Source organism: Esox lucius, chromosome 7 (genome assembly GCF_011004845.1).
Source record: "Esox lucius isolate fEsoLuc1 chromosome 7, fEsoLuc1.pri, whole genome shotgun sequence".
NCBI classification, from domain to species: domain Eukaryota; kingdom Metazoa; phylum Chordata; class Actinopteri; order Esociformes; family Esocidae; genus Esox; species Esox lucius.
This window is the reverse complement of record NC_047575.1, coordinates 20,848,033-20,875,029: the sequence shown is the minus strand read 5'-3', so window position 1 is coordinate 20,875,029 and position 26,997 is coordinate 20,848,033. Positions and strand designations below refer to the sequence as shown.

Genomic DNA, 26,997 nt, shown 5'->3' with positions numbered 1-26,997 from the left:
CCTGTATGCTTAATCATTGGTCCCTAACATTTAGCAATGTTAAACCTAATGCTATTAGTCTTTCATTAACATTGTTTTAATTTTCATTTCTTTGTAATTGCTATGGTCATTTAAAGAACAAATGTTTGCAACAAAGATGGCAATAATAGTCATTTTAATCAGCTGATCTGCTTGTTTGATTGCTGTTGCTCGATGTGCATTCAGGTTTGCCAGATTTTGACGACAGTATACCGTCCAATGATCCCGGGATCCACAAAAAAAACCTGCCCAAACTTTCTTTTTAATATACAACCTTATCTTTAAATCGTTCTGTCCATCCCATTTTTGCCCCCACACCATAATTAAAAAGCTCCCGATCAGGCAACAATGTACAGTATGGTTTGTTGTGAATTATGGTGCTTTAGCACTACGTCATGTGTGTTGTAGGTTTGATAGTTGAAGGTCTATCCGGTCTCACTTGAATGTAACTTCTCAATCCCCACTGGAAACACCCCATGCCCAAACAGTTTCAATCAATCAGTTGGAACAGACCGCTACACACTGTTGTTAGATCGGGTATTTTCCTGGTCATTTGGGCAGCATTCCACAAATCCACGTTAAAACATTACCATGAAAAGAAGAAACCATGCATGAACAACATCCAAAAATGCCAGGGCCTTCTCTGGTCCCCAGCTCATTTAAGATGGACTGTGGCAAAGTGGAAAACTGTCCTGCAGTGTGCCAATTTAAAATTATTTTGGGAAATCAGGCCACATCCTCCAGATTATAGTGACCATCCAGCTTGTTAACAGCACACGGTTCAAAAGCCAGCATCCGTGGTGGTATGGGGGTGCATTAGTGCACATGGCATGGGTGACTTGCACATCTGTAAAGGCACCATTAATACTGAACAATATACACAGGTTTTGGAGCAACTTATGCTGCCATCCAGATGACATCTTTCAGGGAATGACTTGCTTATTTCGGCAAGACAATGCCAAACCACATTCTGTACATATTATAACAGCGTGGCTCTGTCGTAAAAAGGTCTGGGTGCTAAACTGGCCTGCCTGCAGTCCAGACATGTCACCCATTGAAAACATTTGGCACATTTATGAAACGTAAAATATGACAAAGGAGATCCTGAACCGTTAAGCAGCTGAAATCCTATATCAAGCAAGATTGGGAAAACATTTCACTTTCAAAACTACAGCAATTTGTCTCATCAGTTCCCAAACACATTGTTAAAATACTGTAAATCTAATGTAAAGAGGTGATGTAACGCAGTTACATGCCCCGTCCCAACTTTTTGAAACGTTGCTGGCATCAAATTTAAAATGGGCATATTTTTCCAGTAACATTTCAGTTGTCTTTGAACTATTTTCAGTTGAATATAGGGATGATGATGTGCGCGTCATTGCATTCTGTTTTTGTTAGCATGTTATGCAGCGTCACAACTTTTTGGAAACAGGGTTCTAACTTCAGATTTAGAAACTAAGCAAGAAATTGTGAGTTCCAGTCTCACTGGAAGAAACATTTGTGGCCATGAAGTTGGTTTGATTATGGATGCTGAAGTGTATGTTCAGATGCAGTATTATTAAACTACGAAATAGAGGACAGGACAATTGTGCCAATGTCTCCACATTTATGATTTTAATTTTTTTTACAATTCAAGTTTATTCCAATTGTATTAGGCCTTTGCCCTGCAGACATCCCAAAAAAAATTAAAATAACAACAACACTTAACATATGGGGATGAGAAAGGGAAACTACACATTGATTAGAAGCAAAAGAGATTGAAATAATTAAATGGTAGTCTAAAAAAAGTCCATGTCCTCAGGCGCATCCAGGTCACGGTATTCAATGATGTTTCGTGGATCTCCGCGGGACATTCTAAAGGAAACAGACGGAATGCAGAGAGACGCAGCACAGCAGAGAGAAGACCAGTACACACATGGAAAAAGTGAGAAAGAAAATGAAACAGGTTTAAGCATAATTATAAATAAGGTGGTTCTATACCTGAATGCTGATGAAAGCAATGGAATTTGAGACCTTATAAAACGGATGGTTAGAATCCTGAAAATTTATTGTCTGATAGTTGTGGTATATGTAAGCAATAAGGCACAAAGGGTGTCTTATATGGCCAATGAACCACAGCTAAGAGTCATTCTTAGGCACAACGCATGGCAGAGTGCCTGGAAACAGCACTTAGCCACTGTAGGCTATAGTGGCAATATATCACAAACTTCTGACATGCCTTATTGCTCTTACAAAACAGTTATCAAAGTAATTACAGCAGTAAAAAAGTAGGGATGCAATGGTACATGGTTCGGTACGCCCCCAATGGTTCAATACACACACCTGTATACACACACACACACACACACACACACACACACACACACACACACACACACACACACACACACACACACACACACACACACACACACACACACACACACACACACACACACACACACACACACACACACACACACACACACACACACACACACACACACGTGTTCCAAAACATGCTTATTGTGCTGCAGACTACACGCATGTTGTAGATTCAGATCCACAGAATCAGACATGTAGCTTGTGAACAGGTAAGGCAGGCAGCTGCTTGGGGCCCCAGAACATTAAGGGGCTCCTGAGGGCTGAAAAAACTTTACTCCACAGCAATGTCTCAAAATGTGGCAATCGTAAGCACAATGAATGGACAATTTGCAATGACACCTCAGTAGGAAACCTCCCTAAAGGCATCGCATGAAGAGAGGGGAAACAAAACAAATATTCTCTCAGCTCCAACATGCCAATGGCAAGCACTAATGAACACAAATTTGAAGAGGCACCGCCTTCGTCAAGGGTAAGAAGACTGTAAACAAAGTACAGCCTGCAAGTATTGCTTTGCCACTGTCAGCTACACAATAGGAAACACCTCTAATTGACATCAATCATACCGAAACGCCCTTACCGTGACCCACAAACCCCAATTCCTACCGAACCGTGGGCCCACTACTTTTGCATCCCTAGTAGAATGATGTGATGTCATACCTGTGTTATATGATCTCATATCATGGCTATCAGCCTTCAGGATTCAAACCAGTCGGTTTCTAAGAGATCATATACCACTGATCAGTTTTTACCGTAACCCGTTTATAAGCGCAATAAAGCAACTGTGCAATCCTTTGTGCCTAAAATCAACTATTGGCTGGAGTATACTGGCCATACACCACACCCCACATTCCTTGCTTTTCATACATATACCAAACCCCACATTCCTTGCTTTTCATACATATACCAAACCCCACATTCCTTGCTTTTCATACATTTACCACACCCCACATGCCTTGCTTTTCATACATACACCACAGGGTAAGAATTTTAACTTCTCTGACTGCAAGGATAATGAGTACATTAGTGATACTGCCCCTCTGGGTTTTCTGGTATTGGGACAATATACAGTAGTGAAGAGCTCCATTCAGGCTCTCAGAGTTGTGTCAAGCTTAAAAGACGGTGCTGGTGCAGTGTTCGTCCATAACTGACCATTGGCTCACCTGTTGTTGCGGGGTTTACCAGGGTAGCCACCACCCTGTCCACGGAAGTTGTCATAGTTACCCCGGCCGCCACCGTACTGGTTTGGTGGGTAAGGAGGTCCACCTTGGGAAGAGAATGGTATAGTATGTGTCATGTTAAAAATGGTATACCTCAAAGCTGCAATCAAATTATTCACATATCTGTTGTAAGCTATATTTGTACAAAAAGACTCACCAAGTGCCAATGTAAAAAGCTCTTAATAAATCACTATGATGGATGGTTTAATAATGACAAGATAAGGAAGTAGATGGTTACCTCCGTATCCCATGACAGGAGGACGAGGCTGGCCAGGCCCGAAGCCCATTAGGCCCTGGGGAGCCTGGGGAGGGAAGGGCATGCCTGGAGAGAGAACTGAAGAAAGATTGGGTGAACAATGACAAAAAGTGAGAGGAAAATTATACTTTCAGATTTAATGATACAGCATTACTTACATTAACTTATATTCTAAACACATTTGCTATCCAGGGGGCTGTTGGAGGATTTCAGTTACAAAACATTCAAATACAAATGGAAGGTGTGGAACAGATTTGATTAGCTAAAGGAATCACACCAGCTCTATTCAATGTATTTCTATCCTCAATGCTTCCCTCACCTTGTCCTGGACCAATTGGAGGAGGAGGCTTGATCTCTGGGAGAGAAGGTCGCTTGGCATCCATAAGGAAGTTGTTGAAAAACATCACCTCTTTCTTCACTTCCTCAATTTTATCACCATGTTTGTTCAGGATGTGCTTCCGCACAAACTCTGGGCCCTGGCCAGGCAGAGGGGACAGAATCACATAGTAAGGCACCACACTATGACTAGGGATATGAAGGCCAGTACGCTCAATGCAGTATTATTAAACTACGCTCAACACACCTTGAATTTCTTGCCACTGAGAGGGCAGAGCCACTTATCCTTGCCCAGCTCCTGGGTGTTGGCTGACACAAACTTCTCCACCTCCTGCTCAGGATCCTTCCGTCCCATCTTGATTGCTTCGTCCTCAGAGAGCTTCTCTTTCATGGTAAACAGTGGGCTCAGCCTCTCCTCAAATGTCTTCTGCCACTCCAACACTGGGTCCGTCACAGGGGGGGGGGGGGGGCGGCAGTCAGTCAAGAGTCTGTCAGTGTATCATGTATGGGGGTTCAACGTGTGCCTGGACAGTGCTGAATGAGGCTCACCTTCCCCGTGTGTGATGCGGTTGGGGGGAATGGGCCCACGCACATGGATCATGCCGCAGCGGTTGGGCATCTCATCCTCGCTGGGGTACTCGCAATTGTTGTAGTAGTCGATGGAATGGACAATACGCAAGTAGAACAGGAGACGGTCCAACACCTGGCACACGACGCAGGAAACCAACTGTTAAGACGCTCCTTTTACAGCATGCTACGCCCTAGTTCCCCGTAAGGACATGGGAAGACGTTTGTTCACCTTGACCAGTTTGTCGTCTCTCTCCACCGTGATCTCGGCCGGGTTGCCCTCCTTGGTGCCTTCCTCTGTGTCAGCTCCTCCCATGCTCCCCAGCAGCTCCTCCTCCTCAGCGCTCACCTCTTCTATCAGGTAGTCAGTGATGTTCTTCAGGATCGGGTTTTGAGTTGCAACCTGGAAGAAACGTGCAATATGGTCATGAACATCCAAGAAAGTAATTTTATGCATTGCAAATTAAAGACGCCCACTTGCTTTGTGTGTGTGTGCGTGTGCGCTTGTTTTACTCACATCTTAAGTACCAAAAGTCCTTACAAGGACGTAGAATATAAATGAACATAAATTACTGTCATGTTATCTGCATGCACAAGCAGCACCTCCCTAGCGGACCCTGCATCGTGTTATCTGCATGCACACGCAGCACCTCCCTAGCGGACCCTGCATCGTGTTATCTGCATGCACACGCAGCACCTCCCTAGCGGACCCTGCATCGTGTTATCTGCATGCACACGCAGCACCTCCCTAGCGGACCCTGCATCGTGTTATCTGCATGCACACGCAGCACCTCCCTAGCGGACCCTGCATCGTGTTATCTGCATGCACACGCAGCACCTCCCTAGCGGACCCTGCATCGTGTTATCTGCATGCACACGCAGCACCTCCCTAGCGGACCCTGCATTGTGTTATCTGCATGCACACGCAGCACCTCCCTAGCGGACCCTGCATCGTGTTATCTGCATGCACACGCAGTACCTCCATAGCGGACCCTGCATCTCCGCGGGCCTTGTTGCTCCACAGACGTCCCCTGTCGTCCAGGGAGTGGATGAGTTTGGCTGACAGCTTGATGTCGTTGCGCAGCACCGGTTTGTGCTGAGTGATGCCGCTGACGTTACGAACCCTCCGAGCCAGGTCTCTGTTCACCACTGGGGCCAGCTCACAGTCTCGCAGCTTGACGCAGCAGAGAGACAACAGACAAGGTCAAGGCCTACTTACCTTCCTGCTACATAACTACAGTGCAGCACATCGCCAGTCACCGCATTCCAGTTCAAAAGGTTGACAACGCTGAGCTCTTGGTCAAACTCACTCTGATGTTCTGGAGGTTCCAGCAGGTCTCCTTGATGTTGACACTACGGTTGAACGTCACCCAGCAGCGACGGAAGAACCTGACACATGGGATGGAGAGGCGACTCGAGGTGAACAAAAGTTGCGTTTCTTCCCCTTCTTGCCCTCACCCATGGAGGCCACTCTTGTGAAGCACTCAGGCTATTGTTGCAGTATGCATAGTGTCTCCCAGCTCAGCCATGGAAGGCTGTTACTCCTTCAGAGATGCCATTGGCCTCTTGACTAGTGCCCTTCTTGTCTGGATGCTCAGTTTTTGAGGATTCCCTGATCAGCGCCAACATGACATTTCTGGCAGAATTCTGAAATCCCCTGCATCAGCATGAGCCCTGCTAACCCACCCTCAGTCCACTATCACATTAGCAGCATGGAGCAGCAGAGATTTAGGCTATGGGTTCACTAACCTGCGCTCTGGTTGGGGATCAGACAAGCATACTCGCATAAACCCAGGGTATCTCCGGCAAAGCTGAGAAGGGAGGCAGAAACAACAGGATATTTTAATCATTGTGTGTGTGAGTGCATCTGTGCCTTTTTCTAAAAGAGCTTTGGGTCAATGTAACCTTTCTAACAGGAGTTAGGATTTCAGTGTGTAATTCTGACAGTCTATACACATGTTCAGTATGTCGGATTGATCGACTGAACTCACAGCTATGATTTCGGCCTTGGTGATGGTGGGGGCGATGGTCCTCATGAATAGAGAACAGGTCCTGTGGAGAGGCCGGGGTCTAGGGGGCTGGTCCTCCTTGGGTTTCTTCTCCTCTTCTTTCTCCCTCTCTCTCTCCTTTGGTTTCTCCTCTTTGCTTTTTTTCCCATCAGCTAAACCATTGGAAGGGAGGGGGGGTGTATTTGAATACTACAATTTGCACATAAAAAAATAAAACACCATGTCACTGTCTTGTCATTGCTCACCTTCACCCTCTTCTTCCTCCTCTTCGTCCTTGTCCTCCCCTTCCTCATCATCCTTTTCTTCACCTTCCTCCCTCTCTGCAGGTTTGTCAGAGGAATGATGGGAGTTGGAGTCCAGGTCTGAGTCACTCTCTGAGGCACTGGGGTCATCTTCGCTGTCTCCACTGTGCTTCCTTTTCCTCTTTTTGCTTAGCTGAAATCCAAAATGGAAAGGAAAACGTAGTGGCAAGGGTCAATGGATCCACTCAAAATCAATTAACTCAATTTGAGCTCATATGAGACCTGTGTGAGCAACTCAAATTTCACATCGTCTTCAATGCTAAATGAAACGGAAGTCCACACACAGCTGAATTTAAGAATAGTTAACACCAGAACCGCCAAATGTCTACGCCAATTGGCGTCTGAGTTTGTAATTAAAATAAAACTGCCATTTTAAAACTACAACCTCCCCCTTCCATGACCTTTGCTAAATAAGCATTGTTCAGAAAACTATTTAGAGACTATTTACCTATTATCTTAACCCTGTTTTCCAACTTAATCCGCCAATAGCCCACGGCACTTAGCATTGGTACCCATGTGCTAATCACCCCTCACTGAATGCATGACGTCAATGGAAGAATGCGCGATACTCCCACATACAAATGAAATAGAATATTTGCATGACCATTCAACTATTTAATTAAGCTTATTGTGTAGGCTAATTCTACAAATGTATTATGCTAAATAATTATTCACGAAACGAAATACCAAGGATATTGTTTACCAGTCACCAATTCAACAAAGGTATTACAAGTCACTGTTTTTATTTTAGGAGAGACAGAAACTAAATCGCACAAACATCCAATCGTCTCTCTTTGAATTTTCGCTGCTTATTTTACTGAAGATTAAGATTTTACAAATGTATTAGACTACATAATTATTCACAAAACACCAAAGATGTTCTTTTTTAGACTATAGTTTGATGACGACCCAGTAGATGAACGGATGCTCTGCCTGGATGGTGACGCTGTGGAGGAGAACGTCCACGCTAATAGGGACGATTTGTATGCTAATGACGCCAAACGGCATTCGGCTCTGGCGGATACTGGGGGTCTGAAAGGCCTGGCGGTTCTAGTGTTAAGAATAGAGCGCTACGTTCCATCCAAACAACAACAGTAAGACACATGGGGACTAGACAGTTACCTTCTTAGGTTCAGACACAACCGTTTGGCCCTTTCCCTCTTTGTCCTCTCCTTCACTCCCTCCTGTTCCCTCCCCACCACTGTTTCCATCCTTCTCTGTGTTGCAGGCATCCTTCTCCCCCTGTGGCAGAGTTAAAGGACAAAACAGTAAATACAGAACATCTGTCTCGTCTAGGTTAGTCCATTGATGGACAGTCGTTGAAAATGTACAGCTCTCCCCTTCACAGAGCACTAGTGGCTTACATCAAAAGACCATACCGCCCAATTTTAGGGGTCACTTATCATTTCATTGTCTAAATGACCATGATGACTTCCTGTTCTTAAGAATGAAGAGCAGGGTAGACATTGGTACAGACAATGTTTGAGCATACCTTCTCTTCCTGCTCAATGTCTGCAGGTGGTTTGCAGTCATTGTCCCCATGCTTATTCATGGGCTCCTCTTTTTTGGGGGGCTCAGTTCCAAGACCCCCTGATGCCACCCTGTATGCCCTTTCTCCATCCTCTTCCTCCTCGGAAGGTAGCTCCAGAATCCGCAGGTCATGATCAGTCCCTCCCTCCATCTTAATCACCGCTAAAGGTGGAAGAGAGAAGAGTGAGTGAACAGTAAAGAACATGAGGTTACCAATATATTAGTGACTAACAAGTACTTGCACTTTCCTCCCGAGACTGCTTAAAACTAATGTTGATATTTTTAAGAGAAAGATTCATTTAGCCACTAAGAGACCCAACAACCTCAGTACACTACCTGCATCCAAGACCTTAATGATGGCTTGGGCTCTCTCCATGTCCAGGGAGACATTGTCAAACCACCCATTCTCCAACAAGAACATGTAAACATTCAGCCGGTTCTGTAGGGCACTGTGGGCTTCAGCCTTCCGCCGGCCTGTCTCATCCGGGTGGTACTTGGATCTGAACCTGCACTCACAACAATTTCCCCAAAAAGGCGCAGGACAGAGGAAGGGGTGGGAAGCAGAGGTATATGTCAGAGAACATACTTGTGCGCATGGCCAGGCTAAGTAAACTGTCCTACAGCACTGAACTGGGACCAATCAATTTCAGTGTTTTGCCAAACATTAGATCAAATGTAAAAATTACTGAGGACAACTGAGGTTTCTAAATATTCTTAACTGATACATTACCTTATGAGGGGGCAGAAATGCCACTAAGTGTACTCAAGTTACTGTCTAATAAAGAAACCCTTTGGTTGTGGCCCTGAACATTCTAGAAACTCTCAAGGGTTTTGGGTGCATAATACAAGATCCATGACAAAGTTTGCATGGTGTTATGTTTGTGTGTGAGTACAGTTGTTTGTGAAATATCAGTATGCCTTAGATCAACTCACCAAAAATGTGTCAGAAAGGCATATAGGACACGTTACAAAATGAATGAACATAACAGTGCAGAATTTTACAGTTCAGAAAGGCACATTTTCCATGGTGTGGACTAAATTTACCTTTTCTTCTCCCAGTATAACAACACATATATACTGAGAGGGGTCTCTTCTGTAAAAACACGCTCCACTTCACCCCCCTACTGAGTTTGTGCACACAATTTCGTTTTCGGTTTTGGGATTCGATTTGATCCAAATATAAAAAGAAAATGGGGGGGAAAAAAGCAATCACATACTAAAGAAAAGAAAAAATATTTCCATGCGCGCATGTGGTTTATTTGTCTGTCTAGCTAAAATCCCTGGTACTGTACGTCTAAGAGCAACTGCATTGTGCGCAGTGCGAGCCCTAGCTGTCTAACAACGATTCCTGCGAGGAGTTCCAGTTTTTCTCATCTTCAAAACCCTTGTTGTGGGTAGGGGGAGGAGTGGGAGGGAAGAAGGTTATGTTCAGAAATCAAAAAAGAGCATTGACATTGTAAAAACATCCCTGGACAAACCTGTGAAAATAGCGTAATAATCAAAACAGACAATCGTACTCTGTTAGGAACCGCGGAATCTGACAGTCCGATCATACCCGCTTCAGAGCAAAATCAAATATTCTGTACTGCGTACCTACACTAGAGGTATGCAACTCCAGTCCTGGAGAGCCAAAACCATTCAGATTTGGGGGGGAAACCATTCAGATTTCACCAGTGGAATGCAATTCACTAGCATGAAGAAGCAAAATACGTTTTTTTTTGCCCTTCTTGGACTGATGTTGCCTACCCCTGGTTTACCACTAACTACTGACCTGTATATTCATCATAGCGCCCACCCAATGTATTAACCCACTATTCATATTTAAAACTGGCATGGTATGCAAGACAAGCCTGCCCAAAATACTATTTTCAACACTTTCAATAACTTAAAGGTATGTTAAGGATGTTCATTAAGTTCACATTTTGATGTAGACCCTTTTTATATTATAGTTATAAACTAGTCTTGATATCACAGCTGGTTAAAACAGTGAGTCAACATCTTTCACAAACACTACATTTGATTTCAGATAATTGACTGACAATTTCTGTAAGGTTTTCCATCTTGCCAGTCTAATTCACATGATAAAGTAATAGCAACATCTGTACAGCAAAGGCTATGACAATCGTACCACTCTTCATCTTTGTGAGCAAGGAAGAAGTCCTGCATCTGCTGCCGTCGGAAGTCTATCTTGTACTCATTATAACGTTTGACTGCCTCGGTCTCATCCACCGAGTCATCCAGGGACAGCAGGAACTCCTTAAAGCTCTTCATCACTGGAGGGGGCAAGCCCAAATCCATATCATGGATGTTACCTAGTCTAAAACACAAAGTACAGGGTTACATAGTCTAAAACACAAAGTACAGGGTTACATTTATTTACATAACCAGTTACTTACATTCCTTTCAGATAGAATCCTGAAAATAATTTGGCAATGTTTATACTTTTATACAGAAAACATTTCCCCATCTTGGCAGCAAGTTGTATATGCAGCCTCCGTGTTACGTTAAGCCCGTACTAAAATCACCACTAGGAAATTAGCCAATTTGCCAATATTGGGCTTTTTGCGGAGGTGCCTTTCAAATAATTTCCAGAAAAAGTCTGTAATAATAATAATAATAATAATTCACAACAAGGAGAAATTCACAGCTTTTAGGTATTATATAAAAGGGATATTAAAGCAGTGACTACCGAGGCAAGCCGATCTATTGGGTATAACAGTCACAACTCCAGACAGAAACATTATGCAGTTGACAATTTCCTCACCTTGCCTGGATGGGAATGCCATGGTGAGGCTGCATGAGGTGTAGGTCAGGGTGGCCCCAAGGCTGTGGAGGGGCATAACTGGGGCCTCCACCACCACCATAGCCTAAGTCAAAGCCCCCATGGTAAGGATCTCCTCCATGATCATCCCTGATATATATATATATAAAAAAAGAATGGATCAATTCAAGCACTTTTGTCACAAAAAAAAAAAACAGTAACGTAAGTTGTGGAGATCAATTTGATTCTCACCAGTCTCTCCTCATGCGTTTCTGTTGGGGACTCATGTCGTGCCTGGGTGGGGAGAACCTCTCCCTGCGTCCCCGGTCGTAGTCACGATAATCCCCCCGGCTGCGTCGCTCCCTGCCCCGGTCCCACTCTCTGGCAGATGGGCGCCAGTAAACGGAAACAGAAAAAATGTGTGAAATACCATGCGTGGCAGGAATTGGGCCTTTTATCGGATTTCCCATGTTTTCCAGTTGCTTCCTATGCTACAAGAGTGCTATTATCTTGTTCTATACACAGCGTACTCACCGATCATTCCAGTCATCCCTGCGCCTGTCCTCTCTCTCTCTGGAGCGGTCGTAGTTGTCACTCCTCTCACGACGGAACTTGTCTCTCCTTCTGCGATCATATTCATCATCACTGTCCGCCATCACCTTGGATATTAAATCAGGGAACAAATTAGTATAAACAGTGGTATGCAGGTAGCAAGCAAATACAAGACGTAGCATTGTCAAATTGGACCTTAGTAAGGTATTAATAGCATGATTTTAGGGACGTCAAACATGTTGCAGGCATCAAATTTAAAGTGGGCATTTTTTCCCCTTCAAGAAACAATAACATTTCTCAGTTTCAACATGTTGTCTTTGTACTGTTTTCAATTGAATATAGGGTTTAAATGATTTGCGCGTCATTGCATACTGTTTTTCTTTACATTTTACACAGCATCACAATTGTTTCGGAAACAGGGTTGTGACATATTTCAAGTTGACCCATGCTGCTGGAGTCTGGCGGGGTACAACAGTGGAGCGTAGTGAATGCACTGCAGGGCTACATGACATTATGGAATTTTTCTATTTGCTATAGCCTATTACCTGTTTGAAACGTGTGATAGTTTGACTATATAAATAATACAAGAGAATAATGATGATAGTAGAAAGAGCAAAGTATACTCAAAGCTACATCAAATGTCAGTCAGGGGAATATGTTTTATCTCCCTGATTATGCAACATTACAACAGAATGTCCATTTGTTTTAACATCTCAATTTCTCCAAATCTCTCCTCTAGCGCCATATAACTTGAATGGGCTTGATGCTCTAAGCATAGCCTAAGAACACTTAATCAACAACTGAATATATCTATAGGCCTAATGGAATTCCACCTCAGAAGTTCATTTGAGAATAACCTTGATAAAACCCAGTAGTCCTAGGTTTTATTAAGGGTAATGTATAGAGAAAATAATGTGTGAGAGAAAAAACTAAAGAAAAACAGCCTTGAATAGAACTTTTTAAACCTGATAGGTTAAGGGTCCTTGTTGTGAAACATAAAGCAAATAAGCTAATGGACCTTAAGACCTACATTCAGTAAATGATACTAACGAACAACGCTACCCGCCCCAGGATGATAACGACAGTTATAAACCCGTCATTGTCTGCATGATTAATTTATAGGCCTAATAGAAACACATTTCTGATGATCATGTGATCGGTGTTACTCGTCGGGAGCAGCCCAGAGTTTTCGAAAACATTTTCCATCTACTGTACCCTTTGCAACAAGCAAATATTAAGATATTTGGTTCTCCCAGTGTTTACCGTTATTAGTTGGCCTTTTGGGCGTACAAAACGTAATGTAACTTTAATTCATGACCGGGTAACTGGCGCAGTACCAGTGTTGCCAGATGGGATGGTTTCCTATACAATTGTGCTAATTGTAGTGACACTGTGTGGGCAAAAATGGCCTTGGGCGGGTTGAGTTACTGATGGGGTTGTATAGAAAGGAATTGCGTTTGTGCGGTTTTTTGGTGGAGTCCGCCGATGATTGTATAGCAAACTAAATAAAAATGTGAATCATGTGCAGTACACTGGTGTTCCCAACGGCCACCATACAATGAATACAGGTTTGTGCGGTCGTTCGCTATTGCGTGATATACATTCGTTTCCCCTAAACGTTAAACACGTGATTTTATTATAAAATGGACTAGCTAAAACTGTATGGGTGACTAAGGAAGTTAATAACTACTTTCCCCCACAAAAAAACGAAGGTCCTAAATGCACCGCGTTTTCAGGAATGGCTGTCCTAAATATACTACAACTTAGTACTACGTAATGCGCTAGCTAAATATATATATGTTTGTTTATTAATATGAAACTAGATTTAGCAATAGTAGTGAGACATATCCAATGGCAATGTACAGTACCTGTGCCTTTGTGTTCACATATCCAGAGACAGAGAGCTAAGTAGTTACATGCTAGCCTCCATAACACTAGTAAGTTACCAAGCTAATCACCCGTTAGCGTTAGCAGGAACTAGCGGCAGAAAAATAGCAACTAGGCCCAAGCCGAAGAAGGACGTACGTTCTACAAATCAATCGTATACATATGCCATTACTTTACGTATAATCAGATTTGATATCTATTTCGATGACATAACTTTACAAAGTATTGTAGTTACATTACCTCTTAATGGATTACTTTCAGAAAAACCTGTTATCGGTTACACTGCTGTGAAAAGGTTAGAATGAGAAACCCTTCCAGGTAACAGATTTAGTACTTTAGAAGTTGTTCCGGGGCAGCATTTGGTAAAAACAACTGACTAGTGTCATGCTGGAAACATTCGAGATTTCGTAGCAACAATAAGACTTCCGGTTTTCGGCTTATGCCTTCACAATAAAAGTCCGCAGTAAAACAAGATATTGAGAATATCAAATGAATATATTTTGCCACTTTGCTTAGTGTATATTGTAAAAATGTATTATAGAAAATGTTCAGGAGAGAGGATAGAGTGACTATATGATAAAAAAATAATAAATTGTAGGCATTTTACTCTGCCCATAACACTGGCCACAATGTAACTCAAAGGATATGAAATACTTATTGACTCATACAGAAAAAACTATTCTATATGCTGCAGTGATAGAGGGAAGAACTGAGTTCAGTTTAACTGTAAGGTAATCTACTACACAGGACACAAAAACACAAAAATATCTGGTGTGGTGTTCCAAACAGTTTGTATAATCAATACAACATCACACTGACTGCATTTCTTGGGTACCCCCTTGTTGGTGATTAGTTGTTTGAAGAGAATATCAATCGATGATGTGTCTGTCCTTAATCTAAGCTGAAAATGCAAGTTGAAATAATGCTCATTGTCTGAGAAACTGCTTTTGCACATTTCACATCGATCAGTAGGCATAGCACTGACCATTGCTTTGATAACCAACTGTTGTAAGCAGGAGAGAAATGTATATATAATATCTAGCAGGTCATTATGCTGACCTAATTTCAATGATGGAATGGTCTGTTTTATCTCTATCAAAACTAGCTCTAATACACAATGCCTAAGTGTGTATCCAGGCCTCTCAACTGCAGACAACAAAGGAGCAGCAAATTTGTCTTTAATATCTGAACTTTCTGTAATGGATTGTGAGTATAGATATTTAACAGTTATTTTTACTATGCTGAGATGTAATAAAGACTGCAAAGTTGAATTGAACCAATAGTTTGAAGCTCTGTATTTTAATCTACATATAGTTATTTTTGGATCATTCATAAAACCCTGCTGTAATGAGGCCAAATTTGACTCATTACACAGTGCATTCTTATCATTGGCCATCCTTTTCTTTTCATTAAGACTGACCGTATTAGAATTTAAAGGTGGAGGAACCTGAAAAGACCAATGGACTTCATTTTCTCCTTTTCTACCAGATTTCCTCTGGTTGCGGCAATATGTGTTGTCTTTTGGGGCTTCAAACTTTGATTTTCTCACATATGTCTCTCTTGCCAGCTTTATGCAGAGTATACAATTTGCCAATACATAGTCAATTCTATGTTTTTTATCATCAAGTAATAGAACTTTTGTCTTTTTGAACATTACCTCACTAATTGCTGTAATTTTCTTATTCTGTCTTAGTTTTGATTTGTATGATTCTGAAAACCTCTTTAATTTGCTTTAGCATTGTGGCCAAAGGTATGGGCGGAGTAAAATGTCAACAATTGCAAATACACAGTGCCTCTTGATTTGTTTTTGCATATAGTCACTCTATAGAGTCTCCTGAACATTTCCTACAATACATTCACTGCGGCGTATAGAATAGTTTTTTCTGTATGAGTCAATATGTATTTCATATAAAGTAATTTGCATTGTGGCCAATGGTATGGGCGGAGTAAAATGCCAGCAACAAGAAGCAAATACACAGTGCCCCTTGATTTCTTTGCATATATTTACTCTATCCACTCTCTTGAACATATCCTACAATACATTCACTGTGGCGTATAGAACAGTTTTTTCTGTACAAGTCAATATGTATTTCATATCCACTGAGTTACATTGCAGGTTTGTCTTACTCTACACACTCTCCTGAATATTTCCTACATTGCTTTCTCTATGGAATATTCAATAGTTTAGCTACAAGGCAATATGTATTCCATATTCAGTAATTAGCATTGTCTGAATTTTCCCCTTGGAACGTGTTTTAATACCCACTTTTTATTTAAATATGATTAAATATGAATTGTTGTAAATTTTTTGAGAGGTAAATTTTCTTAAACAATTAAACTAAATTTCTTAAACTCAAATAATGTCAGGTTTGAAGTAATACGTTGGTCTCCTTTATTTAGAAATGTTCCTAATTTTCGTGACCCGGAAGTGTTTCTTTAATGCTGAAAGTTAGTGGGTCCAAGTACTTTCCGAAGGCACTTTATCGGAGTGTATAAAATATAAATCAGAAGAATATATAACAGACCAGCTTCATATCTGTTTTGCAATGTGGGTGTTATCAATATGCATGCTGCAGTATAAGCAGTCTAACCACTTGTTGCTGATTTATTACTGGTTCTGGTGTTAAAATGTAACGCTTTCCCTCGTTTTTAGTGGTAGGTAGTTCCTCTGTATGCTTTTTTAGTCATTTAGAAAGTGTTAAAGCAAAAACCTGTCATGTCCGAAATTATTGTCACTCTTCTGCATTACACACAAATGCACCATGCCTTCGAGAAAACGTTTGAAATTCAAAATAATTTCAGTTTGTTTGCAAACCAAAAAATATGAAAAAACTGTAGAATGTTTACTTATTTCACAAAGAAATTCCAAAATGGTCTGGCCACATTCGAAAAGTTGATAGAAATAATTGGATTTCATGCAGGTGATTCTTCTTTGTGGTGACTTGCATGTGCCTGCAATATGAAAATCACACATTAAAACAGTTTGAGAAAATTACTCATTCTCTGGTTTTGTGTCACTGTGTGTACTGCAACGAGCATTAAGAAAAGAATGTGTCTAAGGCCACACAATATTATAGCTAAGCATGGACAAGGCTACAAGTCCATCTACAGAGACATTGATGTTCCTGTTTCCACCATACGTCATTTTATCATGGGTTTAAGATCCATGCCACCGTAGCCCGATCCCTTGATGTTGCCATCAGGACATTTTTGGAAGCAATGTCAAACCCACTGTCAGAAAGCTGGAGCTTGGTCATGGGTCTTCCAGAAGAACTTATCAAAAACACCAAAAAGCACCCAGGAATGCTTTTAGAATAAACATTGGACCATTCTGGCCAACAAACAAGTCCAAAACTAAATCCTATAGAAACCTTGTGGAGAGATGTAGGAGAACTGGAGCAGTTAACAAAAAGAATGGGCCAAACTGCCAGTACAGTGTTGGCATTCAGACAATTTAATGTAAATGTATGTTATGAATCAAAGACAAAGGTTCTAGAATACTAAGAGTGAAATAAAGAATTGTGTAAACCAAATACTTTGATCAATATTAATGTACTTTTAGAGACAATTATGTTATTTGAACATGGAGAAGTGTCAATACTTTTAGCCAGGACTATCTAACATCTATAATCTCTCAGAGTTGCCAATTACAATTATGTTGTACTTTTAAACTACATTCTGGTGTCTATTGGGCAATTTCAAGCATTGATATCTAATATTTTCACTGTTAACCGTGACTGTTTTTATTGTGCATCTAAAAGTCTGTGCACTTTTGCATATCTGTGTTGATATTTTATTAAACGTAGGGCTAAGCTTTGAGACGCATATACTATATATAAAGATTAACATCTACAAATCACACAGTTATGGTATATGAAGACAATTTATCACCAATAGTGATACATTCTGGCTGACGTTACGCAGCTTCTAGGGCAGGGAGAAAAGGAAAAAACATCTATATATTTCTTTTTTGCCTGAATAAATGAAACAATTAATAATACATTAATAAAATGAATGTCCTAATAACCAACTATATTAGCATATTCAATTTCAAATGTCACATTTCTCTAGTAGTCTACTTATATTGAACACTAGCAGCAAAATGTGTGTGATAAGTGCTCTGTATGGCAGTGACGATCAGTGTAGGTTTATCATCCCAGCTTAAGCACATTTTACTAAAAAGCCCAAAAGAAAACATATGTCACACAGGAATACAATTTACCATGTAGTGTGTCAATCTATGATTTCATATTCTAGTTTTGCTAGGTCAACATATAAAGAAAAGGTAGACATCGTAATACAGAGAGCAAGAGTTATAGCAGAGGAGGCAATAAATGTAGATATGTAACATACTATGCAGTAACTGTTATGCAGGTTAAAATATGCATGGAGAAAATTACCTAAACCTGAATGTGTTCATATTCCTGAGTTTGTTGGAATTTCTTTTTTTAAAGTTTTAGACAAGATTTCTACAATTATTGCAACATCACTCAGATCTCTGAACATTCTACTATAGAAGAAGAGGTTGAAAATATTTTATGCTGGACCAACTGACCATTTAAAAACTAGTAAAAGTGGTTAAACAATACGTGGGAATAAAAATGTATTACAGCGAACAATAGTATTCTCCTTTGGCATAACCTGATTACTTGTCCATTACAAATAAACATCCCATCAGGAAAAATGATCACTCAATAACTAAATGACCCTCCCATTTATGCACAATGCCAGTTACAGAAATGCAAAAGGGTATACTGCTAGCACGGGGAAGACATATTAGTCCTATCATATTAGACAGCAGCACACTAATGAGTCTCAATCATAAACAATTAAATAATAAACATGCTACATTTATCTCAGATGGGTTATCTCATTGCTCACTCATTGAAGAAAAAATATGGGTTATGTAGTTTGACAAATAGGGCACTGACAAGGTTTTTTCAATCAAATAACAATGACATTTAAGATTGAGACTGCCTGGCAGTCAATTCAGTTTGTGCAAATCAAGTTTAAAGAGATAAAATAGGTAAAACCTGCTCTATGTTACCAAATGAACAATAGTGTTCTACAAGAAACAACCTAATAGCTACAACTCCATAAACCGTGTGTGTGTTTCTGTGTGTGCATGTGAGAGAGAGAGACACACTGTGGGAAAAAAGGACCCTTTCCAACTAGCACAACATAGTTAAATCTCAATAGCTCTCAGACTCTTAGTGCACCACTACCAATGAGCAGGGCAGTGTCCTCATCAGAAGGGCTGGAGTCCACTCCCTCCTCCTCAGTACCAGAGTCGGAATCCTCATGGGGGGAGTAGTAGCCCTCATACTCCAGAATGGGTGAGTTGCAGTGGGCGGGGAATCCTAGGCACTGTGCAGTGGTTACTGTGGTTACAATGGCAGAGTAGGTCCCTGGGTTACCAGAGGGGGACCCTGGGTTACCAGAGGGGGACCCTGGGTTACCAGAGGGGGACCCTGGGTTGGAGGTGCTCAAGTTGGAGGGGCGGAGCAGAGGGGTGCGCTCTGTATCGGCTTCGCCCTCGACACCTTCTTCGTCTCCACCACGCACTCCATCATCCTCAGATTCCGATTCTGAGTATTCTGGATTGGACCGGGTCACGCGTTGTTTGCAGACAGGACAGGTTTTCTTTGTCTCTGTAAGCCAGGGGTCCACACACTTGCTGTGGTATGCTGAAGAAATGATTGGAAACATAAAGAGTTACTGAAACCATATGGACTTGGAACTGTGAGAATAACCTATGCAAGTGAGACTTATCAAAAAAATGTATTACCGTGTGAGCAAGGCAAAACACGCAGTTTGTCTCCCTCTTCATACTCATCCAGACAAATAGCACAAACATCATATTTATCACCTAGAAAAAAGTTGACAGTATGTGGAAATTATATGAATTGTAACGCCAACTGTAATGGAATGCAAAGAAGAGCACGCAATCAGACTACTCTTTGTTAATTAGGTGTCTCAACATTCTCGAAGTAATTAAATACTGCAGTTTCAATGTGTTTTGCAATGTCTGACCAGTTACACTGGTGACAGATTCTCTTTAAAATGTGCAATGAGACAGTTTCTCTTGTTACCTTTGGTGAACTTATGAATCGGGATCTTCTTTAGCTGTTCTTTGGTCAGCTTATTTTTCCTCATTCTTTTCTTGTACTGTACACAGCGCACAATCTAAACCAAGTCAAGACAGTCAAGACAAGACAAGACATTTATAATGATTTACATCAACAACTAAAGATCATTGTCACAGGGCCTCTTTCCAAGGTCACGTACCAGTACCACAACCATCACAACAAAGATCATCCCCACCACTCCAGTGAACGGGATGAGATAGTAAGAGAGTGGGAAGGCAAACTCCGGCTTGAGGATCACATATGCCCTGTAAACCAAATAAAGGACCATCAGCATTTCTTCATAACTTCAATTGTTTTACCTTCATGTTTCCATTACATTTATTGAGATTACACATCTATTTGCCTAAAGAAGACCTGGCCAAAATAGCAGCACATAGAAGTTCCACTTAAACATGTCTTGGAGGCAGATCCTGCCCTTAAAGCAGGGGTTAATGTGATTGGTTGACTCAAAAGATGACCAAAGCATATGAGACAGCGGAATGCTTCAAGAGAAAATGTTATGAGGGTTGGTGCCTACCCTTAACACAAAATCTAATTAAACTCAAGTGATTTAAGAGTTAAGATGTACATTCTCTCTTTTCAACTAATGAATTTCTTATTTCAGGCCAAATCTAAAACAACTTCCAAACATGGTCAATTGGTAAATGCTTGTGTAAATCTTTCTTCGACAAAGTTTTTGACCCCCTTTCGCCTTCAGAACTTGATTCAACAAGGTGCTGAAAGCATTCTTTAGAAATGTTGGCCCATATTGATAGGATAGCATCTTGCAGTTGATGGAGATTTGTGGGATGCACATCCAGGGCATGAAGCTCCCGTTCCACCACATCCCAAAGATGCTCTATTGGGTTGAGATCTGGTGACTGTGGGGGCCATTTCAGTACAGTGAACTCATTGTCATGTTCAAGAAACCAATTTAAAATGATTCAAGCTTTGTGACATGGTGCATTATCCTGCTGGAAGTAGCCATCAGAGGATGGGTACATGGTGGTCATAAAGGGATGGACATGGTCAGAAACAATGCTCAGGTAGGCCGTGGCATTTAAACTATGCCCAATTGGCACTAAGGGGCCTAAAGTGTGCCAAGAAAACATCCCCCACACCATTACACCACCAGCCTGCACAGTGGTAACAAGGCATGATGGATCCATGTTCTCATTCTGTTTACGCCAAATTCTGACTCTACCATCTGAATGTCTCAACAGAAATCGAGACTCATCAGACCAGGGAACATTCTTCCAATCTTCAACTGTCCAATTTTGGTGAGCTTGTGCAAATTGTAGCCTCTTTTCCCTATTTGTGGTGGAGATGAGTGGTACCCGGTGGGGTCTTCTGCTGTTGTAGCCAATCCACCTCAAGGTTGTGCGTGTTGTAGCTTCACAAATGCATTGCTGCATACCTCGGTTGTAATGAGTGGTTATTTCAGTCAAAGTTGCTCTTCTATCAGCTTGAACCAGTCGGCCCATTCTCCTCTGACCTCTAGTATCAACAAGGCATTTTCACCCACAGGACTGCCGCATACTGGATGTTTTTCCCTTTTCACACCATTCTTTGTAAACCCTAGAAATGGTTTTGCGTGAAAATACCAGTAACTGAGCAGATATACTCAGACCAATTTTGGAGCCAATGTGTTTGGGGGCTTAGGAAAATAGCCAAGAAGAAACTATAGGCTGGATGCACTTAAATCCAATAAAATGTCTACTAGTCCTGGACAGGTAGAGAAGAACACCAAATCCTACATATGTTTGAAAAATATCAAATATGTAACATGTTAATATGTAATATGCAATAGATATATTGCTTGTTACTTTTATTAGGGAGGACATTGTAGTGTGCATTACCTGCCCAAGTGGATATGGACAACAGGGCAGATTTAACACTATAATAGTATTCTTTCTTCAAGTGGCCAGATATTATATAAAGTATATCACAGAGGGGCGTCCAGAAGAGCACGGGTTAGCAGGGGTTGGGGTACCACCGTGGACTAATTTTCAGCCAGGAAAAACCCTGTATTTCGATAATATCATTATTGTGAATTATTTTGGCCATGATAATCGTGTAGTGACTATCTGATATTGTGGAAGTCCTACTATTATTGCAACAGCAGTTTATTTAAATGTTATTGTCAATACCCTGGATGCTAAAATGAATTGTGATGCTTTTTGTGAATTTGTTGATTGTGGATCCTTCCATATTGCTCATCAGTACTAGGTTTTAATAAAAACACCTTGAAGTGGCTTCAGAATTATTTCAGTGGCAGACCATGGGCTTCATTTGGTCCATTGTAAACATAGCGGTGATCTTCTTTGCCAAAGATCTTGATCAGATATGACTAATCATTCCACAGGACATTTTCCCAGAATGATTTCACAAAGTATTATACTGTCATGGAATTTACAAAAATATACATTACATTGGAACTCACCCTTGTTCAGGAATAATGAAGGTCCTGAGAATTTGGGAAGCATAGTAACTGGTGAATACTGAGGGGATCTCAATCTCCTCTGCAATGGTTTCTAGACAAAAAAACAAAAGGGAACAGAAAGCATCCCCGATAAAGGATGAAGTGAGCCCCTTGTATGGCCAGAAGAATTTCACCCAAATGTCATTACAATTGTCATAATTCTCCAGGCAAATGCAGTTTATATATGGGTGGGGTTAATACTTGGGTTTGTATACACACAAAGCTATAAAATTAATGGTGTGGTTTATACAGCGTGATGGTTATAAACAGGGTATGATGGTATATACTGATGCAACTTAAATTATTTAGTAAGAAAGTGGCAGAAAACATAGCCTGGTGAAGGAGATGATTTCAAGATGCTCACCATTGCTGTAGTTCATGTTGAGCAGTGTCTCTGAGTACATGTTGTGAACAATGGCTGCACTGAATCCAGCTTGTTGTGCATGCAGTACCTGGATTAATTATATAAACATACTTTGCATCAAAATAATTAATGTAAACGTGCGATTATACATTAAATATCTTGCAATAATTTGATCTCCGATTATAGGAAGAAAAATAACTGAATAGCAAGGTATAAGCATTGCAACAGCATAGCTACACTCGCTAACCTTCATTTCAAAATTGCAGTCATAGCGTCGGATGAGAACGATGTACTTAATAGTTGTGGCATTGGCATCACCAGACGTAGGCAGTGGTGGTGGAGGTTCTAATGGAGAGCAGCCATTGAGTGGTCGTGACTCAATTAACACACCCTTAAAGACGGCAAAAGAAAAAGTTAAGTTCAGCAGATTTTGCATGGTATCGCACTAACACTTATAATGTTTCCAGTGAGTACAAGTAAGTAATTGCAACAGTAACATAGCATCTTTAATTGTAATTAAAACTACTTTGGAGTTGAACATTGGCAACGAATGTACCCGTTTGAGCATCGTGTATCTTGCAGAGTTGGACGGTCTAATAAACATCTGACCGTGGGACATCTCTAACAATGTAAAGGGAAACTTTCAGAGAGTTGCTAAGCATACTGTTAAGACCCTAAGAATGATAATGTCCAGTGTTCTGGAAAGGATGGGGTGTAGATAACCCTTGGAACGAGAGGTGTAAGCCTTGCCTGAGTACTGGTGAATTATAGCCACACATACCCAAACGCTGCCACAACCACAAGAGATTAGCTGCTAACAATGGCCAACCTCTCAGTGGTCCAAGAAAAGCTCAGCATTTCATAAACGTAGGTCAGGTGTATCACTACTTTTCCACCCAGCCAAGCGGTGTAGCGATTTGGATTGTGAACGCAACCCCATTCCAGGACAAAAACGGCATGGTTGCTACTGGATTGTACGTTTCCAAAAAATTGGGACGATGCGTAAAATGCCAATAAAAACAGAATGCAATGATGTGCAAATTATTTAACCCTATATTTGATTGAAAATAGTACAAAGACAACATATTAAATTTTAATATTGAGAAATGTTATTGCTTAAGGAAAAACTCATTGAATTCATTCCTCCAAATCCGGTCTGTCTATCAATTTGCATTGACTAGTCAAGTCATACTCGCTTTGCACTATTACCTCTCACCTCCCCAGCCTAAATCCCAAAATGTTCCATGCGGATTAGCTAATACTATAACACTTTCGTTCGGTAAAGGGATGGGAGGAGAGTAGTTGGGTCATTGTTCAAAATATAGTCTTGTAAACAGAGGCAGGATTCTACACAGTGCTCCTTTAAACAAGTATGTTGTCAGTTTCAAAAGTTCCAGACTGCATCTGTAAACTGATAAAAAGGTCTAAATTATTGAGATAGATGCTCCTGTATGCTCTGTCCATCATAGTCCTCTCACCTTAAGTCCCTCTTTGGGTAGTGAAGATCCAAACAAGGCAGGCAGGTCCTCAAACATCATATTGGTCCTATTGCTGTAATGCTACCAGACAATGTGGCAAGTGTTAAGTGTTTTGCCAGTACAGTACACACAAGGACTGCAGAATTAATGATAAATGTAATGGCAATAAACATTTTACAGATATACAATCACGGGGACTCACTGCGTAGATGTATGAGTGTGCGGGTAAGGGGGTCAATGTAAGGCAGAGCGCTAGAGTGAGAGTGCCTAGTTTCACACCCATGCCCCACACACCCAGCATCCTGTTTCCCTGTAGTACAGTAGTAGATCCGAGTAGTAGTAACCTTAGCCAGGTAGCTGGGAAGTTCAGCCTGAGAAGTAAAAAGCACATATAAAATACATCTACCAATCAATTGCATAATAATACTTCCACGCACAAATAAACCCAATTCGTCAGTCAATGTAATAGTTTCCACAATTAACGTTAAGATACGGCGATTAATACTACATTATACACATCACCATAGCTAGATAACCGTAGCTAAGCTATACAGTAGCCAACTATCCATCTAAGTTCGCTAAGCTAAAACGCCTTAAAATGCGTACAAAAAAAACTACCAGTTTTGCCGGTATTGGTTTGACTACACTAATAATTAAATGTAGCTATTTTTGGTCAGACTACTACCGTACCTACCTGACGTCGATAGCTAACTAAGATTAGCTAACTACTGTAAGCTAGGTATGCTAAAAACAACAACAAACACGTATTTGGACTTACCAGGGATAACCGCAATCGAAAGTTATGTCAGGGTGCTCCTCAAAATACTGTCTGGTCGAATGATCTGATTGGAATTGTCTCTATTATCGAAAGAAAAACATCTGGGGAGAATATGTCGTAACCAGGCAAGAAGAATAATACGTTAGAAAACGTATAAGAAACTTGACACAATCGTGTCCTACTATGGCCTTCAAAATAAAAGTCCACAATTTGAATGATCGATTATAGAACATTGAAAATGACACATTTGGAATAGATAATGCTAAGTATTGTTGGACCGTTGTTGAATAATAATATAAGATAATCTAGTTACACTCTAGATGTATTAAACTGCATTACATTAAATTACATTGACAGAATACTAATGTACAATGAGTGCTGAACATCCTGTACATTGAACTGTGCCGCCACAGTTAAATATTGTGGGCCCATGAAAGGTGGTATCAACTGACTCAGTGGAATTGCCAGAATATAACTATTTAGAGTTTCAACAATTATTAGCATCCTAGCTCTTGTTATAGGCATTTAAATAGCTGGCCATAATAAGAATATGACATCATGAGTATTGGACATTAATATGTGATTGTAGAGTTATACCTAAAGATTAGGTCCTATCTCTTTTTATATGTCTTTTTTAGCACATTTTTGGACTAACAATCACACACCTTCCTTCCAAAAAACATTTTAATTAAATTTTACCTCTAAAAAGTGGAGGGGTATCATGTCCCTTTACCAGGTACCGTAAATAGGGGGAACGGGCTCACACCTAGGGGACTCATCTTGATTATTTAACCAAGCTGATCCCTTCAGGACCAACCATTGAAAAGAGATCTCATATTTATCAGATAAGCCACTGTTTTAGGAACAAAAAAATACAACTTTCCAGGGGGTGTCTTTACATTTTCACATGACTGTACTATGCCTAACCAACTACATTTTTGGTTATCGAAATATTTTTGAGAATAAAATGTATTTATTTTGTGCTCTATGGCAAAATATTTGATTTCAAAAACATGTTTTTACTTTGATACCTCGTTTTTGCTTTCAGAACAATTATCTTTGATTGAAAAGAAAAAGTCATACACAAATGTAACTTCATAATCACACACTGTTTACCAGGGGGCAGAACCACTGGCGTAGCTGCACATCTGGGGTTGGTGCTAGTGAAGTCTAAAACTGTCAAGTATGGAGAGTACAGAGATATTGTTATTCACATTGACACCAACGACGTTAGGGTGAAACAGTCAGAGGTTACGAAGCAGGACATAGCGTCAGTGTGTAAACTAACTAGAAAGATGTGTCAACATCGAGTAACTCGCACAACTCAATCGCTGGCTGAAAACAGAGTTCTGCCCATCACAGGAGGTACAGTTTGTAGATAACTGGGTCTCTTTTTTGGGACTCTTCCAGAAATAGGGCCAAGTCTGATCTGCTGAAGAGCGATGGACTCTATCCTGGCTGGAGTGGTGCTCTTCTTTTATCTAGGAACATAGACAGAAGTCTAACTCCTATAGCCTCACCATGAGATATGGTGCAGGGCAGGTTGCAGGCCAGCCTGGAGTCTGTCAATAGCATAGCCAGAGCAGTTAGCATAGTTTGCCTATTGAAACTGCAATTGGCCTTTGTGAAAGATGGCTAAAGCCTGATGAATTTACTGCCCAAAATGAGGCCTTTCCTCCTGACTACACTAGTGATCATATCCCCTGCACATCCCGAAAAGGGTATAATTTGAAACTTAAACACATCACTGGTTTTCATTCTTTTGAAGTTTTACTCCTGAAAGTAAACCAGGCTGATAAATAGTTTTTCATTGCTACTATTTACAGGCCCCCTGGGCCATATACAATGTTCCTTAGTGAGTTTCCAGAATTCTTGTCTAACCTTGCAGTCATGGCAGATATTATTCAAATTTTTTGCCGATTTCAATAGACATGAAAAAAACTAATAAAGACATTTGAAGCCGTAATT

At 40.8% G+C, this 26,997-nt stretch overlaps 2 protein-coding genes across 3 annotated transcripts; both read right to left on the bottom strand.

Annotated features, from left to right (window-relative positions):
- Positions 1–1,610: 1,610 nt before the first annotated feature.
- srrt (serrate RNA effector molecule homolog (Arabidopsis)) lies at positions 1,611–14,164 on the bottom strand. Of its 2 annotated transcripts, none has more exons than XM_010893452.5 (20): positions 14,040–14,164; positions 11,895–12,019; positions 11,613–11,756; positions 11,364–11,510; positions 10,728–10,916; positions 8,936–9,105; positions 8,562–8,761; positions 8,192–8,311; positions 7,013–7,202; positions 6,750–6,919; positions 6,508–6,569; positions 6,069–6,147; positions 5,738–5,932; positions 4,991–5,161; positions 4,741–4,894; positions 4,439–4,632; positions 4,175–4,331; positions 3,838–3,933; positions 3,532–3,645; positions 1,611–1,872 (listed from the first exon to the last, which is right to left on the bottom strand). In XM_010893452.5, exons 2-19 carry the CDS (start codon positions 12,014–12,016, stop codon positions 3,539–3,541), a joined length of 2,667 nt encoding a protein of 888 aa, XP_010891754.1. In that variant the 5' UTR covers positions 12,017–12,019; positions 14,040–14,164; the 3' UTR covers positions 1,611–1,872; positions 3,532–3,538. The 2 variants fall into 2 exon arrangements, with proteins under 2 accessions (XP_010891754.1, XP_010891753.1); XM_010893451.5 differs by having other exon boundaries at positions 3,543–3,645.
- Positions 14,165–17,955: 3,791 nt separating this feature from the next.
- On the bottom strand, positions 17,956–25,209 carry rnf167 (ring finger protein 167). Its single transcript, XM_010893450.3, has 10 exons — positions 25,030–25,209; positions 24,454–24,622; positions 24,252–24,332; positions 23,021–23,164; positions 22,774–22,861; positions 22,371–22,461; positions 20,088–20,193; positions 19,892–19,985; positions 19,588–19,668; positions 17,956–19,486 (listed from the first exon to the last, which is right to left on the bottom strand). Exons 2-10 carry the CDS (start codon positions 24,550–24,552, stop codon positions 19,002–19,004), a joined length of 1,269 nt encoding a protein of 422 aa, XP_010891752.1. The 5' UTR covers positions 24,553–24,622; positions 25,030–25,209; the 3' UTR covers positions 17,956–19,001.
- Between the last annotated feature and the right edge of the window lie 1,788 nt (positions 25,210–26,997).